Here is an 18,231-nt window from a genome sequence, read left to right on the forward strand (position 1 = left end):
CAGAGACAAAAACAGACAGCAGGGGCATGCCCTGAGGAGTACAGGCGCGAGCCTTTGAATGAAAAATATCCAAGGGAAACCAAAATTGATGCGGATCGGAGTGCTAAAATGGAGACGAATGTTCATGACATATCGGGAATGGTGTTGGAATCTAACACACTCGTAAAAACAAAGAGGGCAACATTACGAGGCACAGAATTAAATCGACACACTGACTCGGCAAATGTGCATGTAATCGCAGAGAGAGCGAATGCCACGAACCAAGTGTCAAAGTGGGTCGTGTGCGCGAATTCTGGTTATGTGCAGCACAATTTTTCACACAATCCCACGACGCGAGAGAGTGAGAGAGGAAACTACAAAAACGAACCCGAAAACCGTGATCGAATTATCAAAGTGATAAGTGGTAAACCAGGCAACATGAGGAAGGTAACGCATAAATGCATTCGAAACCGCTACCTAGCATTTCCCAGGATTTAACAAAAACAAAAATGAATATTCGTCGGAGTTATGATGTATGAGAACCATGTAACTGGTGATATCGATGTTTAACGTGTTGTTATTTTCTTTGCTTAATTCAAATGTAACCATGTTAAGCAAAAACAAAAATGAATATTCGTCGGAGTTATGATGTATGAGAACCGATGTAACGCAATATCGATGTTTAACGTGTTGTTATTTTCTTTGCTTATTTCAAATGTAACCAGGTTAAGATCGTAATACGTGCACGCGCGTCGTAAGAAATAACCGCCGAGAGTAAGGGCGGCTGATGGGATTCATGACATAAAAAGGGGGCATTACTTTGTTTGAAAATTCGCCAGTGGCCAAATCGACCCCTGATAATTTTCAAAAGGGCGGACTGTTGTGTATATACCCCCTTTTTATTTTTTTTAATATTATTTTTTTTTTTAAGAATTATTCTGCCAACATATAATATCGTTTTTTTAATAGACACGCGGCAACGTGAGAACGGACACGTCCCCACACTTCCACAGATGCACATTCCTCGCCTGAAAAAGACTAGAGGGCAATAAAGGTCATAAAAACTCCCCTAATTTCACACCAGATGAACAAGGGAGGGGGGAATTGCAAGCGGGGGGTTCTGGAAGAAACATCCTTTCGTAAAAAAAAAAAACCCTTTGATAAATACAAAACCAGGCCACGAAATATATAATTATATTCTTAACAAAGGAAACAACATTGACGATAAAAAAACACAAACGGGTTTTGAACCATATTAGATAAACAAGTACCAACTTAGCCATGAAGAGTAAGCAAACAGTATCTATCCTTACTCCAATTGGAAACCAGACTACAGTCTGCACCAGAGTCGCGATTCATCAATTGTTAATTAAATACGGACATTATTTACCTTAAATAATTTCTACGCGGCCGGGCCGAAGCACCAAAGAATAATTATGGCTTGAGTCGCTCCAAAACAAAATTCCTAGCCGGGATACCAAATTAAATAATCAGGAGAGAAATCGTCTCTAAGAAACGAGGAAAAATGTCCTCAAACCCTCGAGAGGGAAGAGAAATCAGTGCTCGCGACACCAGCGAAACTCACAGACGTGGATCCACAGAATAAATATGGAAGTAACAGTAAATCACACTCTTGGGTACGTGGACAGAGTCCAGGGACTGATCGCACAAAAATTATGGATATCGAACAAAAAATCCTTGACAAAGGGAAACCCTCACAATTCGAGAGAAGGGATGGAGAGATACATATGCAAACAAAAACATGTGAGACTGACAACTTCACAGCTAGAGGGAGGCAAAATGTTAAAGTAAAGTCGACAAGACATCCTTCCCTAAGGGCAGAGGCAAAAACTGAAGGGAAATGGCAACACGAGTGACACAGCACTGAGCGATCACACAAAAAATGCACGCCGCTAAAACACGCCCGACACAGCACAGATAAAAGTGACAGATTGCCTGATGATAACTTGTTTGATGATGACGCTGACGGCAATCAATTTTCGGAATACTTATTCAACAGTAAAACCCTTAAATTTATGGACAAGGCTCTAGTCAGAATTCCCGATTTTGACCCACACAATCAGACTATGGATATACACACACATATCGCAACAGTAGAAGAGGAGGCAATGATTAGAGGGCTGATGAGACGGGATGAAAAAGCGAGTTTGTTGAAACGAAGCTTACATAAAGAATCTATACCATGGGTAAATTCACTACCACACAAGGTTAGAAATGATTTTAAACAACTGAGCCTGGCAGTGATTCGGAAGTTTGGAGAATATTCGACACTCACTGAAGGGTGTTATGCTGTAAAATCGATGACCCAGGGCATGGACCAAGATCCACGCGACTACCTCGTACAATTTAAAAGAGCGTATTACGCAGGCGATGTGAATCAATACCACAAAGGAGATAAAATGTTCAAAATTATGTTTTTTGAATCCTTGAGCCCAGAGATTACAGAAAGGGTGAGAATGGTTTTGAATCCAGAAACCGCATCCTTACGCCGCATAGAGAGCAAGGCGTACATGGCATGGTTATACAGAGCTAAGAATCATAATTCGGATCCAGAACACAGGGAGAGGGATAAGGAACCCAGCCTCTCAGAGAGGAATAAAAATCACCGAGCAGTCCCACAATGCAGGGAGGAGCAAACACGCACGCACCTGTGGCAAAAAAAACCAGAGAGAGGTTGGCACGAGAATGAGAGTGGCACAAAGCCGAACATTCAGGAGAATCGCAGAATGTGGAGGCCAAGGGCAGAACCATATCAACATCCCATGCCACGACACACACGAGGTCAAAGTTGCACACAAAGATGGCGAGATAACCATCCAGCGGGAAGGTGGCACATAGACTGCGGAGGTACGGAGGCGAACATTCAGGAGAATCGCAGAATGTGGAGACCAAGGGCAGAATCATATCGACACCCCATGCCACGACATACGCAAGGTCAAAATTACGCACAAAGATGGCGAAGTAACAATCCAGGAAAAATTTGGCACCCAAATGGGAAAAACACTGGGCCAAAAATGTACGAGAATCGCAGGAGGGAGAGGTTCAGAGCAGAACCATATCAACACCCCATCCCATGACACACGCAAGGTTCAAATTACGCACAGAGATGGCAAGATAACCACCTAGCGGGAAGGTGGTACACAGACTGCGGAGGTATGGATGCGAACATTCAGGAGAATCGCAGGATGGGAGGTCAAACACAATCGATCCAATTCCGACCAATTCCTCCACCGGCTATACCAGGAGGGAATAGAGGAATAACACAGAATGCGGTCCAAATACATGATGAACGACCCACAGTGAGCGCGAGCGAGCGGCCAACACGCGCCCCACCCGCCGAGGTTTTGTTAAACCCTGAGCTCAATGGGAAATACAAGCAGGCTGCAAGTGACAGGGCGGGCAAAAACGCGGACAGTGCTCCCGTAAATGACGCACAAATCGAATGTAAGGACAGGGCTGAATTGAAGTGTGATCGGACAGTAGATAACAGACAGCAGAGACAAAAACAGACAGCAGGGGCATGCCCTGAGGAGTACAGGCGCGAGCCTTTGAATGAAAAATATCCAAGGGAAACCAAAATTGATGCGGATCGGAGTGCTAAAATGGAGACGAATGTTCATGACATATCGGGAATGGTGTTGGAATCTAACACACTCGTAAAAACAAAGAGGGCAACATTACGAGGCACAGAATTAAATCGACACACTGACTCGGCAAATGTGCATGTAATCGCAGAGAGAGCGAATGCCACGAACCAAGTGTCAAAGTGGGTCGTGTGCGCGAATTCTGGTTATGTGCAGCACAATTTTTCACACAATCCCACGACGCGAGAGAGTGAGAGAGGAAACTACAAAAACGAACCCGAAAACCGTGATCGAATTATCAAAGTGATAAGTGGTAAACCAGGCAACATGAGGAAGGTAACGCATAAATGCATTCGAAACCGCTACCTAGCATTTCCCAGGATTTAACAAAAACAAAAATGAATATTCGTCGGAGTTATGATGTATGAGAACCATGTAACTGGTGATATCGATGTTTAACGTGTTGTTATTTTCTTTGCTTAATTCAAATGTAACCATGTTAAGCAAAAACAAAAATGAATATTCGTCGGAGTTATGATGTATGAGAACCGATGTAACGCAATATCGATGTTTAACGTGTTGTTATTTTCTTTGCTTATTTCAAATGTAACCAGGTTAAGATCGTAATACGTGCACGCGCGTCGTAAGAAATAACCGCCGAGAGTAAGGGCGGCTGATGGGATTCATGACATAAAAAGGGGGCATTACTTTGTTTGAAAATTCGCCAGTGGCCAAATCGACCCCTGATAATTTTCAAAAGGGCGGACTGTTGTGTATATACCCCCTTTTTATTTTTTTTAATATTATTTTTTTTTTTAAGAATTATTCTGCCAACATATAATATCGTTTTTTTAATAGACACGCGGCAACGTGAGAACGGACACGTCCCCACACTTCCACAGATGCACATTCCTCGCCTGAAAAAGACTAGAGGGCAATAAAGGTCATAAAAACTCCCCTAATTTCACACCAGATGAACAAGGGAGGGGGGAATTGCAAGCGGGGGGTTCTGGAAGAAACATCCTTTCGTAAAAAAAAAAAACCCTTTGATAAATACAAAACCAGGCCACGAAATATATAATTATATTCTTAACAAAGGAAACAACATTGACGATAAAAAAACACAAACGGGTTTTGAACCATATTAGATAAACAAGTACCAACTTAGCCATGAAGAGTAAGCAAGCAGTATCTATCCTTACTCCAATTGGAAACCAGACTACAGTCTGCACCAGAGTCGCGATTCATCAATTGTTAATTAAATACGGACATTATTTACCTTAAATAATTTCTACGCGGCCGGGTCGAAGCACCAAAGAATAATTATGGCTTGAGTCGCTCCAAAACAAAATTCCAAGCCGGGATACCAAATTAAATAATCACAAGAAGTCAAATAATAAGTACGGAATTAAAGTGGATTCCCTCTGAAAATTAAGGGCGGGGAAGCCTCTCATAATCAACCAAACGCAACACCCCATGAGAAGCGAGCAACTCACGGCCATCTTTGTCTTCCCGAGAGGATCTCCACACAAACACGCCAAAAGCCAGGAAATGACACCAATAAAGCTCCCGGGCAATGGCTCAAAGGAAATTAACACGTCTTCGGAAAATAAATAAATAAGCGCATGCGCCGGGTGCTCCCACCGTGGAAACAACCGTCTTTGTCTCCCCGCAACACGGACAGCAAAAATTGCACACGCGAGCAAATAACATTTCCATGGGAGATCGGGTCATGATAAAACATCGTGAACACGGTTTCGGCATAACTTGGGCATAATGGAACCAAGCAGCAAATAAGTCGCATTTCAACTTCCAAACCAAAACAACTTAAGCTGTGTGAGACAAAAGATATGATCCCCGAGCAAGGGAGAGAATAATTAAGCTCGCTTAACGCGTAGGTTTTCGCGACAAATATTATTCAGTAACAAAAACATGGATTCGAATATTTTTTTTTTATATATAACTCGACGCGAATCATCGGTCTGGCTAATGGATAACTTAGGTGGCGCCGTCACGAGGCCCCCACCCCCCCCCTTCCAGAACGACACACAGCTGTGTCTTCAAAGCTAATAAACACACGGACGGACACGCACACGACACACACACGAACGCAGATGGTTCACACCCACAGGAATGTTTTATGACAGGCTTTGAACAACTCGGGAAACTGAGTGGAATTCCCAGATATAAGCCAAAGGAAAATCCATCCAAAACAGATCGTCCGGGCCACGGGCCCCACCAGAGATCGTCAAGAAGTTTTCGTCATCCAGAATGACGAGGTTCGCGGAGTAGCGACGTGCCGCTACAAGCCGAGGTCTGTACCACCTGAGAAGAATCGCTACCCTGAGTCGCCGAGCTGCGAGTGAAGCCAACAAAGACGCCAACTTCCCCCCTGCCACGAACGAAGCATCGCTCCTCGTCAGAGTGACGACCAGCGAACAACCCGCAGGAAAGGCGGAGATCGCTACCGAGCGCCACCGAGCGCCACCGAGCGCCACCGAGCGCCACCGAGCGCCACCGAGCGCCACCGAGCGCCACCGAGCGCCACCGAGCGCCACCGAGCGCCACCGAGCGTCACCGAGCGACACCGAGGGACACCGAGCGCCACCGAGCGACACCGAGCAACACCGAGCGACACCCAGATCGACCAGCATCAACCAAAACCGACTCGTCATCCCGCCGTGGAGAAAGAGAGTCAAAGTCTTCCGAACGAGCGCCGCCGTCAGAGCTGCAGAGGCGCCATCGCGCCGTCAGCTACCAAGTACAACCAAGCGCCGCCGCTCACCTCACCGCGGAGAAAGTCTCGGCTGCAACCCGCACGGACAGAGGTCGTATGGCTCCCCACATACAGACTCCAGGAAGCACAGAGAAAATCTTGTCAAACCAGTTTCCTTTGTCATAGAGTCTCGCCGAAGCATTAATTAAAACAGAGCCAGATTCGCTCTCCCACACACACGCCCTCACCCACCATTATATCAAACATTCCGTTAAAAGGATTTTATACTTGCCGATGAATCTATTGACATATACTTTCGCCTCTGGGATACAATAAGTGCTTTTTATTACCGCAAAATGAAGTGTGTCATGCTTGTTTTCAAACTCGGCCAGTCGCCGATTGTGATCGATACAAAAACGAACTAATGAGATGCCTGGTGGAAAGGTAGAGGTTACGATTGTTAGGAGGGTTTTTAGCCATTCAGTTCGTTAAATGCACAATATCGCAAATGCATAAGAGTTTTGAGTTATTCAATTTAGTAAATGCATCGTCTCGCAAATGCATAAGTGTTTATTCATTCATTTTAGTTAAATGCATAGTCTCGCAAATGAAGAAGTATTTTTAGTTATCCATGTTCGTTAATTGCATAATCCTGCTCATGAATTATGGACGCATGTTTAACCTGCATGATAGAATGTCACATGCTTGTTAGAATAAAATTGTTATCACAGAAGCATATCGAGTGTTCCTTCCAAGTCCATGCAAAACTATCTTATTCTTGATAACTGTATCCTGTGATGAGATATGAAAATGGAGACCTAAAATATCATAACACACACTAGGATAATCGGTAAACGTTTAATCGATGATAATCGTGTTATCCTGATTGATAACTCTGGATAAACGAAGCTGAGCCTAATTATCATAACTGCACACATTAACATAATCGCAAGCATCTGCATAAACTACTACGATTATCTCCGTGATTATCATAATTCATGCATATAATTACTCACATTATCATAATTTATGCATATTAACTCACACATTAACATAATTAATGCGATTTGCGCATTTTTCGGAAAATAATTAATTTTTTTTATTTTCATCAAAATTTCATAACCCAACACATACAACAAACGTCCCAAACAACAGACAGGCGCAGTCTTTCAGCCTTAGTCAGTGGCATGTGTTTTTTGGTGGCGGAAACTACGACATGATGATGAACTTGTTGACAGTAACGGGGAAGATGAGATAGAAGAATCTTCTGATAGAGAAGCTGAAAATACTCATTATGATGCTGTTCCTGCTGTACTAAGGTTTCACGATGTTGGCTACTTAGAATATGATAAAACGACAAAGCTATCGAAAATATCACAGCCTCTTCGCAATGAAATGATTACTCTCGGATCCTTGCCTTTTCAGCACAGAGACAATATATCATCAGTATCCAGAGAACGTTCAATTACATCAGCATGGTATAAACGCCGACTAGCGAATGGAGAGGAAGTGAATCGTTCGTGGCTATTATATTCACCAATCAATAAAGCTGCTTACTGTTTCTGTTGTCTATTATTTACATCATCGAGTTCAAACTCACGAGCTTCGTTTGAGTTAACAAACGGTTTCAACAAGTGGAGAAAGCCATAAAAACTAAATTCTCATGAAAACAATCCAAGCCACCGCACAGCTTTTACTACATGGAAGGAAGCCGAACGAAGGATAATTGATGGTACTGGAATTGACGCAGTGGTTCAAGCTCAGATTCATTTGGAAAAACAACGTTGGCGAGATATATTGCAAAGAATACTCACCTGTATTAAGTTTCTGGTTTCACAAAATTTGGCACTACGTGGCCATGAGAAAAATTTGAATGCGGATGAGGATAAAAATGTTGGAAACTTTCTCGCGCTGATCAAACTCGTTGCTCAGTATGACCCATTGTTAGCAAAACACGTACAGCACGCAGGAGAAAATCCGGGATCAGTTTCTTATTTGTCACCGGAAATCCAGGATGAATTTATCCACATACTTGCGTCGACTGTAAAGAACCAATTGTTGAGTGATATCAGGAAAAACAAGTACTACGGTATCTTACTTGACTCAACTCCTGATCTAGGACATCGGGAACAGCTTTCTCAGGTCATATGATTTGTGGATGTGGATTTTCAAACTAAAAAAGTAACTATCAAAGAATCATTTTTAGGTTATATCGAGATACATGCAAAAGATGCAGCAAGCCTAGAAAGAGTCATCGTCGAGAGACTGAAATCTGACAACATACCTCTAGCCGACTGTCGGGCACAATGTTATGACAATGCTGCTGTGATGACTGGGCATATATCCGGCCTTCAACAACGAATATGTGACAAAAACCACAGAGCATTGCTTGTCAACTGTGACAACCACAACTTAAACTTAGCAGGAGTACACTCAGCTAAACAGGATCCACTTGTCGTCACATTTTTTGGAACAGTTGAAAGTATATATTTGTTTTTCTCTCGTTCAACAATTCGTTGCGAAGAGTTAAAAAAAGCTGTGCCCATCACAGTAAAGCGGGAGTCTGAAACACGCTGGAGTGCACGATCAGAAGCTGTTAAAGCTATCTATGAAGGACTGGATGAACTTGTAGGGCTGCTAGACAAATTATCGGAGGACGTAACTATGACGCCTGAAACCAGAAGTGATGCAGAACAGTTACAGGCATGCGTAATAAATTTTTACTTCATAGTTTTATTACATTTCTAGAATGTCATTCTTAGAAAAATTGATCGTGTTCAGAAGCGCTTACAGGATCCTACAATGAATTTCAAGGAAGCAGCAACTGATCTTGAATCTTTGGAGCATGAATTTGTCAAGCTTCGTGATGATTTGAGCCAAGTTGCTGTAGAAAACGCCAAAACAAGATGCACAGCCTGGGGGATCGATGTGGACAGAAGAATTAGGCGACGTCGGAAGATTCCAGGAGAACTGGCAAGAGATGCAGGACTTTCAGAATAAGAAATTGTGTGCGTTATGAAGAGCGTATTTTATTGACTTCAACAGGAGATGTCAACACGGTTTTTACGACTAAAAGACCTGAACACAAAATTTGGATTTCTACCGAAATTGCACAGATTTTGGAAATTTCTATGACACCGACATCAATGGCCACACACTTTTCACAGAAATTGGAGATTGCAAAATGCTGCTCAGTAACCGGAATTAAGTTCTACCAGAAACTTCTTTGGATCTTCTTGGTTTTATTGTTTTTATGGAGACGACATATTTCCGAATTTGCGAATTTCACTGCAAATTGTATTAACAATAGCAGTTTCAATTGCAAGCTGTGAGCGGTCGTTCAGTAAATTGAAACTTTTTTTCGTATTTGCGTGCTTCAATGGGACAAGATCGTCTCAGCGATCTTGCTCTTCTTAGCGTTGAAAGAGACACATTGGAAAAAACTGATTTTGATTACGTGATTGACCAGTTTGCGACAGTGAAATCAAGAAAAATTAATATTTTGTAGACTATGTCAACCAGTCTACGATAGTGGCTGAGTAAGCCATGTAATATAATTTATTCAAATTTGCTTCTTTAAATACAATGTTTCATTAAAATTTTAATTGTTATTCCTTATTCGATGTAATAGGAAAATGTGACTAAACGGGGGGGGCGCCAATTTTATAGTTCGTCCCCGGGCGCAAAATATCCTAGCTACGCCTCTGCTTCAGCCATTAGCTACTTAGATGGATGCGATTGATTTTGCCAAAGTTCAACGGCGGAAGCTCAAGGGTTCTTGTGGGTAACCATCGAGAAGGTTCGTGAGGGGGCGTGGCTATAGGCAGGGCTTGATGACGTAGGTGAGGGGTTATAAGGGGAAGCAGGAAGAGGCTCTGGGTCAGTGTGTGGAGTCTAGAGGCAAGACCACGTCTCGCGCCTCCAGCACGCCAGCGGCCACGTGGCGGGCCGGAGGCTGTCTCCTCGCGCGCCATCTGCCAGCGGCGCGCAGGAGCGGAGAGCGTGAGCGACAACATCTAACGTGCGGAACGAGAGTGGAGCGGTGTCGATGTGAAGAAAATGCGGAGCTGTCCAGCCGTCGAGAAATAATAAAGAAGACACGCACTACAAATCGTCGTCGAAGTGCTTTATTCCAAGTGGTGTCGAAGTGACTCTTGAAATCAGATGAAGCAGGCGCTGCGACAATTTCCAAGCATCCCACCTGCGCCATCTTCAGACGACGATGACGACTCGCTCAACCAAGACCTACCGACCCCGAGCTGTGGACCCAGTTACTGAAAACGCGGCTGGCTCGGCCAAGGCGCTGGGCAAGGACGTCGGAGTCTGCTCAACCTTGTGATGCTGGTCGCCTCGTCCGCGGCGTCGGGACGACCGCAGGAAACGCTGCCGAGTGGAGACGAGCAGGGCTCCCTTCGGGGGGTCTCGGAGGGTCCCCTCGTGCAAAAATCGGGACGCCATGGCGGTCTTGGAAGGACCATCCGCCACGTAGCGCGAGGCCGCCATCTTGGGCGCGGCTGCGGGTGCGCGGTCTGAGCCCGCCATTTTGACGGAGGCGTGTGGCGCGCGGCTGGCGGAGGCAGCATCGCCAAAAGATAGCGGACTTCCCAACATTAAGGAATTAGTCGCGGGTGGCGACTGGAGTGCTTTTACTTGGCGGTTCGAATCCGCCTTTCGTTCAGTGGACGGAGGAGGAGGCGTTGGACGCCTTACCTACACTACTTGACGACGTATCGTTAAATTTCGATTTAAAACTTTCGTGACTGCAGGGACTTTACCGAAAGAACCAAGAAGACGTATCGTTAGCGGTGTTCCGCTCCATTCCCTCGGAGAAGAAGAAGACGTTGAAGGACACGTTCGCCGAGATGGCGGAAGTTTACGAACGACCGTCTAACGCTCAGAGGAAGTTCATGCATCGTTGCCAGGGGACCAACGAGTCTCCCCTTGCCTACCGCGGCGCGCTGTTGGCGCTCGCGATGGCCGCCTACCCCGACTTCACGCCCGATATACTTGACCCTCTGATTCTAGCGAGGATGCTGGAGTTATCCAAAGAAATGGGTATCTCGCTGCCGGTGTGTGGCCATGAGCTGCTGACATCCCGTTGGGCCGCCAGGTGCCTCGACGCCAAAGACAACTTGCGCCGTTGGGCGCAGATGGCCGCCTGAACGGGAGACCCTGCCAAGGATGGTGTGCCGATTGGATGGGCGCCATCTCGCGTTGTCCACATTCCGGACGACGCGGGAGACGAAGACCTGGCCGCTGCCGCACCTCGCTGGGTGCCGCGACGGCGACTGGTGGGGCGTCGGGACGGGGCCTCGACGCCACGCGGGGACGGTGATGGGGCCGCCCGGGGCTGGGACGACGTGCTTCAAGTGTGGCCGGATGGGCTACTTCGCGTGCGACTGTCGAAGTCGTCCCCGTCCTCTTCCGCCTCCCGTAGCTCCATCTGCGTCGTCGCCTCCATGGATGGACCGTAACCCCGGCCAGGCAAATCGGCACACGTCAGACACCCGGCATATATTGACACCTCATGCAACTTCCGACGTGCGTAATGTTCCATTAGTTCGCGTAGGCCTCGGCAAGGTAAGGCAATTTACCCTTTTTACCGGGTAAAAGGGTAAAGGTAAAGAGTAAAGGTGTCGACATGCCAAGGGGTAAGGTAAAGAGTAGGGTAAAGGTAGCTTGGAAGAATTACCCGGTAAGGTAAAGGTAGCGCGAAGTATTACCCGGTAAATATGGTACCTTGTTTACCGCTAAAAGCTCCGTGGCGCAGTCCGTGGCCTCCATTTAATAAGTAATTTTTAAAAAACCTTTTTTTTAAGCACGCTTTTATTAAATGTACGAGTAATGGAAGAACTCCACGACTCCAGGAAGTGGCCGCAAAGCTTGCCATAACGTAAGGGGCCGTGGTGATTTACAGCCAACGTCAGTTGAGCGTGGACAATCAGACCCAAGCCGAAACATGTTTAAAAATATATATCTTTTTAATGATAGAATATAGTGTTGTCATCAGTATGACATAAGTATACCAAGTTTGCAGTCGATACCACATTAGGAAGTGGGTAAAATTTTAGTTACAAGATTTGAGGATACAACAACGATGTCAATGACGACAACAACAATGACAACAACAACGACAACAAGCGTGTAAAATTGGAATCATCGAGAGTATTCTATATGAATAAAGCGCTCTACCTAGCATTTACCGTTATAAACCTTGTTCATGTGTAGTTCCCTAGTAATTACCCTGTAATCGGGTAATTTGTATGGGGTAAGGGTAAAAGGTAGGGTAAAGGTAGGCTCGTTGCTTTTTACCTATTACCTTTTACCTTACCTGCTAAAGGGTAAAAGGTAGGGTAGAGTGATTGTATTTTGGTAAGGTAAAAGGTAGGGTAAAGGTAGGCTCATTGTTTTTACCTTTTAACTTTTACCTTACCTTGCCGAGGCCTAGACATAAGTATACTAAGTTTGCAGTCAATACCACATTAGGAAGTGGGTTAAAATTGAGTTACAAGATTTGAGAATACAACAACGACGACAATGACAACAACGACAAAAAAGCGTGTAAAATTTGAATCATCGAGAGTATTCTATATGAATAAAGCGCTCTACCTATCATTTACCGTTATAAACCTTTTTCATGTGTAGTAGTACCCCAGTAATTACCCTGTAATCGGGTAATTTGTATGGGGTAAGGGTAAAAGGTAGGGTAAAGGTAGGCTCGTTGCTTTCTACCTTTTACCTTTTACCTTACCTGCTAAAGGGTAAAAGGTAGGGTAGAGTGATTGTATTGTGGTAAGGTAAAAGGTAAGGTAAAGGTAGGCTCGTTGTTTTTACCTTTTATCTTTTACCTTACCTTGCCGAGGCCTAAGTTCGCGATTTGCGCGATGCCGTTGGGGGTTCGCCGCGTACAACCACTCAATGGAGAAAATTGGCACGCCGTGTCGTGGCGGCTTCGGCGGGGTCCTCCATGGTGCCATGTACTATACAAGGGGTGGACGTTCGGATATTGGTGGACACTGGCGCGTCGGCGACTATTATATACTACGTCATTTTCCACCTCCTGTCTATCCCTGCTTCGCGTGTGCGACCAGCTTTCGACGCGTGTATTGCTGATAATGGGGGGAGTATGGGCATCATCGGACAGGTGGAGGTACATGTCTCCATTGGTAATGTAGCCGCGTCGGGGATGGTTTTGATTTCACGGTCGTTGACGGTGCCCTGCTTGTTGGGCACCAACTTTCTTAGTAGAATGCCCGTTAAAATTCTTGTTGATCAGGGCTGTCTGGAATTGCCGGAAGGGCGAAAAATTTTATTTTTCCATCCCCGTTGAGTCATCCATCGCCGTGCCTTGCCGTGCAGGCGCTTGCAGACGTCACGGTGGAGGTTCCTCCTGGCACACAAATGCTCGTCCCATTACATTATCGGAAACGCTTCGGTGAAGTTGACGGGGCGGCAGGGGTTCTGCTGTCCCCGTCTAACACCGTCGCCAAGAGTCTTTCTCTTGTGGCTGCTCAGACAACTGTCCGAGCCGGTCAGGCCCCGTTCTTGCAAGTTTTGAACGGGGGCCCGGAAGGCGTTTTGGTCCCGGCCGGTACGGTTTTGGCTCACGCCACTACCGCGTTCACCGATCATGAGGAGGGCCATCCGCACGAATTAGCCGGGGGAGTGGGCTACAGTGCTGATTCCGACGATCGGTGGATCGCCTAATTGTGCCGGGAAAATTCATCATTGACCAGTGAGCAGCGTGGCGCGCTGCGGGCGCTGCTGTCTGACTACATTGACGTTTTTAGCAGGAACGATTTTGATTTAGGTCGCACATCGCTTTTGTCCCACCACATTGACACCGGTGAGGACAGCCCGATACGGATGAACCCACACCGCATGAGTCCCTCGGAGAGGGACCATGTGCGCTGCGCGGTGGATGAAATGCTCGCCGCTGACATAATTTCGCCATCTAATAGCCCTTGGGGTGCTCCTGTTGTGCTCGTTAAGAAAAAACATGGTAGCCTCCGGTTTTGTGTTGATTTTCGTAGGCTGAATAAGGTGTCCGTTGCAGATGCGTACCCTCTGCCACGGATGGATGATTCCCTCGATGCCTTGTCAGGAGCCAAATTCTTTTCCACTCTCGATCTCTCGTCGGGGTTTTGGCAGCTGCCCCTCGATGATTCGTCGAAACCAAAGACGGCGTTTCGTACGCCTCAAGGCCTGTTTGAATTTAACTGCCTTCCCATGGGGCTGAACGCCGCTCACGCCACGTTCCAGCGCCTGATGGAGCTGGTTTTGGCCGGGTTGCAATGGGACACGTCTCATATACTTGGACGATATTATTGTGTTCAGTCGTACGTTCAAGGAACACCTTCAGCGGTTGAAGGCTGTTTTCGACAGGATGCGGTCAGCTAATCTTAAATTCAAACCTAAAAAGTTTCATCTTCTGCAACGCTCCGTGCGTTACCTGGGTCACATTGTCAGCTCCGACGGTGTCGTCACGGACCCGGACAAAATCTCTTGCGTCCGTGACTGGCCAACCCCCACCTCTGTGGGGGATGTGCGGCAATTTGTTGGGTTCGCGTCCTACTACCGTTGTTTTGTTCCGAATTGTGCTACCATCGCAAGGCCTCTGCACATCCTGCCGGGGAAGAATCAGAGGTTTAAATGGGGATCGGAGGAGGAGCTGGCGTTTCGAACCCTCCGGGATCGATTGGCGACCGCGCCAACACTCGATAATCCGGACTTTTCATTGCCCTTTATCCTGGACACTGACACCAGATACGGGCATCGGCGCCGTTTTGTCCCAGCGTAAAAATGGCGCGGAAAGGGTGGTGGCGTATGGTAGCAGGGTTCTCTCTCCGGCGGAGACTCGGTACTGTGTTACGCGCAGGGAACTATTGGCGATCCTTCATTTCGTTCGCCAATATCGTCCTTACCTGCATGGCAGAAAGTTTATTGTACGGACTGACCATGCTGCCCTGCAATACTCATTAAAGTTTGAACAACCGTCTGGCCATCTGTCGCGATGGCTTGAGATGTTACAAGAATTTGCTCCGCGCGTTGATCCTTCATCCCCTTTGCCTGCCCTGCTGGGGTCTGATGCATCCGATATGCCACCTCGGTTGCCGGTTGATCCCCAAAACGGGCCTGTTTTGCCTCCTACAGACTCACAGGCCCTGAATGCCCCTGCTGCTGCCAGCAACCCCGCTCCGGCCGGGCCTTCCTCCACTGCGACGGACGCTGAACCTTCTACTCTTCCGCCTCCTGCTGCGTTGGAACCGGGGGGGCCTCGTGCTGCTGCAGGGGATGGGCCGGCATCGCGTACACGTTCAAAATCTGTTCCCTTTCGTTGATTGTTATTCTTACTTACCTTGTGTAGGGCGTTCGTTATGCATCTTATTATTGTTGTTATGTTATGATTGTTATTCTTACTTGCCTTGCATAGTGCGTTCGCTATGCATCTTATTATTGTTGTTGCTGCTGAGTTATTCTTTATTCTCGTTGGCTCTCGTATTGTGTGTTGCCTCGTTCCTAGCCGGGACGGCTAGCCAAAAAAGACAAGGTTTTTTTTCTTGAATTGAATCGCGACCTGGAATAATCATTATGTCAAATCACCAGGGGTATGTGGGTGGTGAATCGTTACAACTCTAAAAAGCTTTGTCTGGGTCAACCACTTCTCTAGAGGACAGATCACATGACCGCTGGGGTCCCTGTGCAGAACCAGGAGGAGTGTTGTTATTTCTCATACTCTGCCTAGTCTGTGTGTTTAATAGTGATGATGAAGTGATTGTCACCTGCGAGCCATCCCGGCAGACGCTAAGGGCGTTCGCGGGTCCATCTAAGCTGATGCTCATGGTGCGGCCACTCATGCTGCTGGTGCTGAACACCTGAGTGCCACGCACCGCCATGGCTGCAAGCGCTGTCTGCCTGCACCTGACACAGCTAGAGAAATACGGCGGAGAGTTACACCGACCCCAGCGATACACGCACCGCAGCGATACACAGATCCAGCAATACACACACCGCAGCGATACACAGAACTCAGCGATACACAGACCCCCAACGATACACGCACCGCAATGATAGACACCAGCGATACAAAGATCCCAGCGATCCACACATCGCAATGATACACAGACCCAAGTGATACACACACCGCAACGATACACAGACACCAGCGATACACAAACCCTAGCGATACACACACCGTAGCGATACACAGATCCCAGCGATACACACACTGCAACGATGCACACACCGCAATGATACACAGACCCAAGTGATACACACACCGCAACGATACAGACACCAGCGATACACGCACTGCAGCAAAACAGATCCAGCGAAACACACACCGCAACGATACACACAACACAGGGTTATACACACCCCAGCGATACAAACACTGCAATGATACACACATGTCAATGTTACACAAACCACAGAAAAACAGACACCGCAGAGAAGCATACACCGCAACGATACACACACCGCAATGTTACACACCAGATAAATTGACATCGCAGTGATACACAGACTACAATGATACACACAGCCCAGCAATACACATAAAACATGCATACAGCACAATGATACGCACACCAAAGCGTTACACACACCACTGGGATACACATGCCACAGCGATAAAGCACACATCAGTGATCAACACGCCAACTTTTTCTGTGACCTTTATGTGAATAATTGCTTTGATCTGGACCTTAGCCCTACATTTGACGAAAAATGCCTAACCCGTAGCCTCACTGTTGTGTACCCTGAGCAGATGGCAACCTGTGCAGCCACAGGCGATTATCCATGCACTACCAGTCTACCACCACCTTCAGACACGGCCAACCCACTGTTGTATGAAGGCCTCCAAAAACCTGTGATATACAGCAACCCAGCACATGCACAAGGGCCAATTCCATCGCTCCATCTCCCCCATATGCGCCCCTCTTGCACGCGATCCGTCACTTTGCGGCCGGGACGTGTCCTCCCTCCCCGGGCCCCACTCAATTCTCTAAACACTTTAACCTGCGTGTGTTCTAATCCAAGTGTTACCACTTTCAGTCTCGCTGTCATCGCAAGGATGCATCTCCGCATGCAGCGTCAAGTGAACGCGGAGTTTCTGAGCAGGGCAGGTTACAGCACACACAATATCGATTACAAACTTTATTCTTTACGGCCACATTGCCTTGCCCCGTAATGTAGGGTAGCAACTTCCTATCGTCAAGCTGGGATTACCAAAACAAACTCCACTCAAACCCAGTTCTCATCCGTGCATCTTTTTACTCATTTATAGTGCTGTCTGCAATAGCTGCCCCGGGTAGCAGCCCATGTGCACCATGGCGGTTCATTTCAACACACACACATTGAATCCCACCGATGCAATAAATATTTAATCGCATCTTTGGAGTGAACTCATCGGAACGAGCCAAAGTTATTTGCGCACGTGTACCTGGTTCGCTCTTACAAATCGAGGGCTTTCCTCCCAGGCTCCGAGAGCTCTCACCTGGATAAAGAACACTCTGGACGGTGAAAAAACAACACACCGAATGTCAAAACCGATCAGTTTGCTTGTCCCGAATCAATGCCGCTGAAATGATGCACTTCAGGTGAACCCATGGATCGTGTTAGAGATACTTTAATTCACTGAAGAGTGAGCCGTCGCTCATCTGTTCCGCAATTTAAAAACACAAGGGTGGGAAATTCGTTGCGGCGAGGAGAGAATGAGAAATGAGTCTGAGGCGACTGGCGTGGAGGTGGCCCCTACTTCCCCACGCCTCCTCCCCTCCGCGTCTCACCCGACCCGCTCCGTCTTCTCTCCCCCGCACCACAGGGAGGAGAGACATGGCAACAGAGAGAGAGACGAGGAGGGGGAGCCGTCATGCGCCACGTCCCTCTCGAACCCTCACCTGAAGCTCCAGGATCTCACGCCTCCGCCAT

At 46.9% G+C, this 18,231-nt stretch overlaps 1 protein-coding gene across 1 annotated transcript in view; it reads right to left on the bottom strand.

Annotated features, from left to right (window-relative positions):
* The window catches only part of LOC144934677 (alpha-aminoadipic semialdehyde synthase, mitochondrial-like), a 51,522-nt gene extending 33,747 nt beyond the window's left edge, over positions 1 to 17,775 (bottom strand). The window contains exons 1-2 of the mRNA XM_078860727.1: positions 17,759 to 17,775; positions 16,083 to 16,230 (exon numbers count right to left, since the gene is read on the bottom strand). Of these exons, the coding sequence (XP_078716853.1) occupies positions 16,083 to 16,196 (114 nt within the window). The 5' untranslated portion in view covers positions 16,197 to 16,230; positions 17,759 to 17,775. The remainder of the gene's footprint in view (positions 1 to 16,082; positions 16,231 to 17,758) is intronic.
* Positions 17,776 to 18,231: the final 456 nt, after the last annotated feature.

The sequence above is a fragment of the Lampetra fluviatilis genome, chromosome 11 (assembly GCF_964198595.1).
Source record: "Lampetra fluviatilis chromosome 11, kcLamFluv1.1, whole genome shotgun sequence".
Lineage (NCBI taxonomy): Eukaryota > Metazoa > Chordata > Hyperoartia > Petromyzontiformes > Petromyzontidae > Lampetra > Lampetra fluviatilis.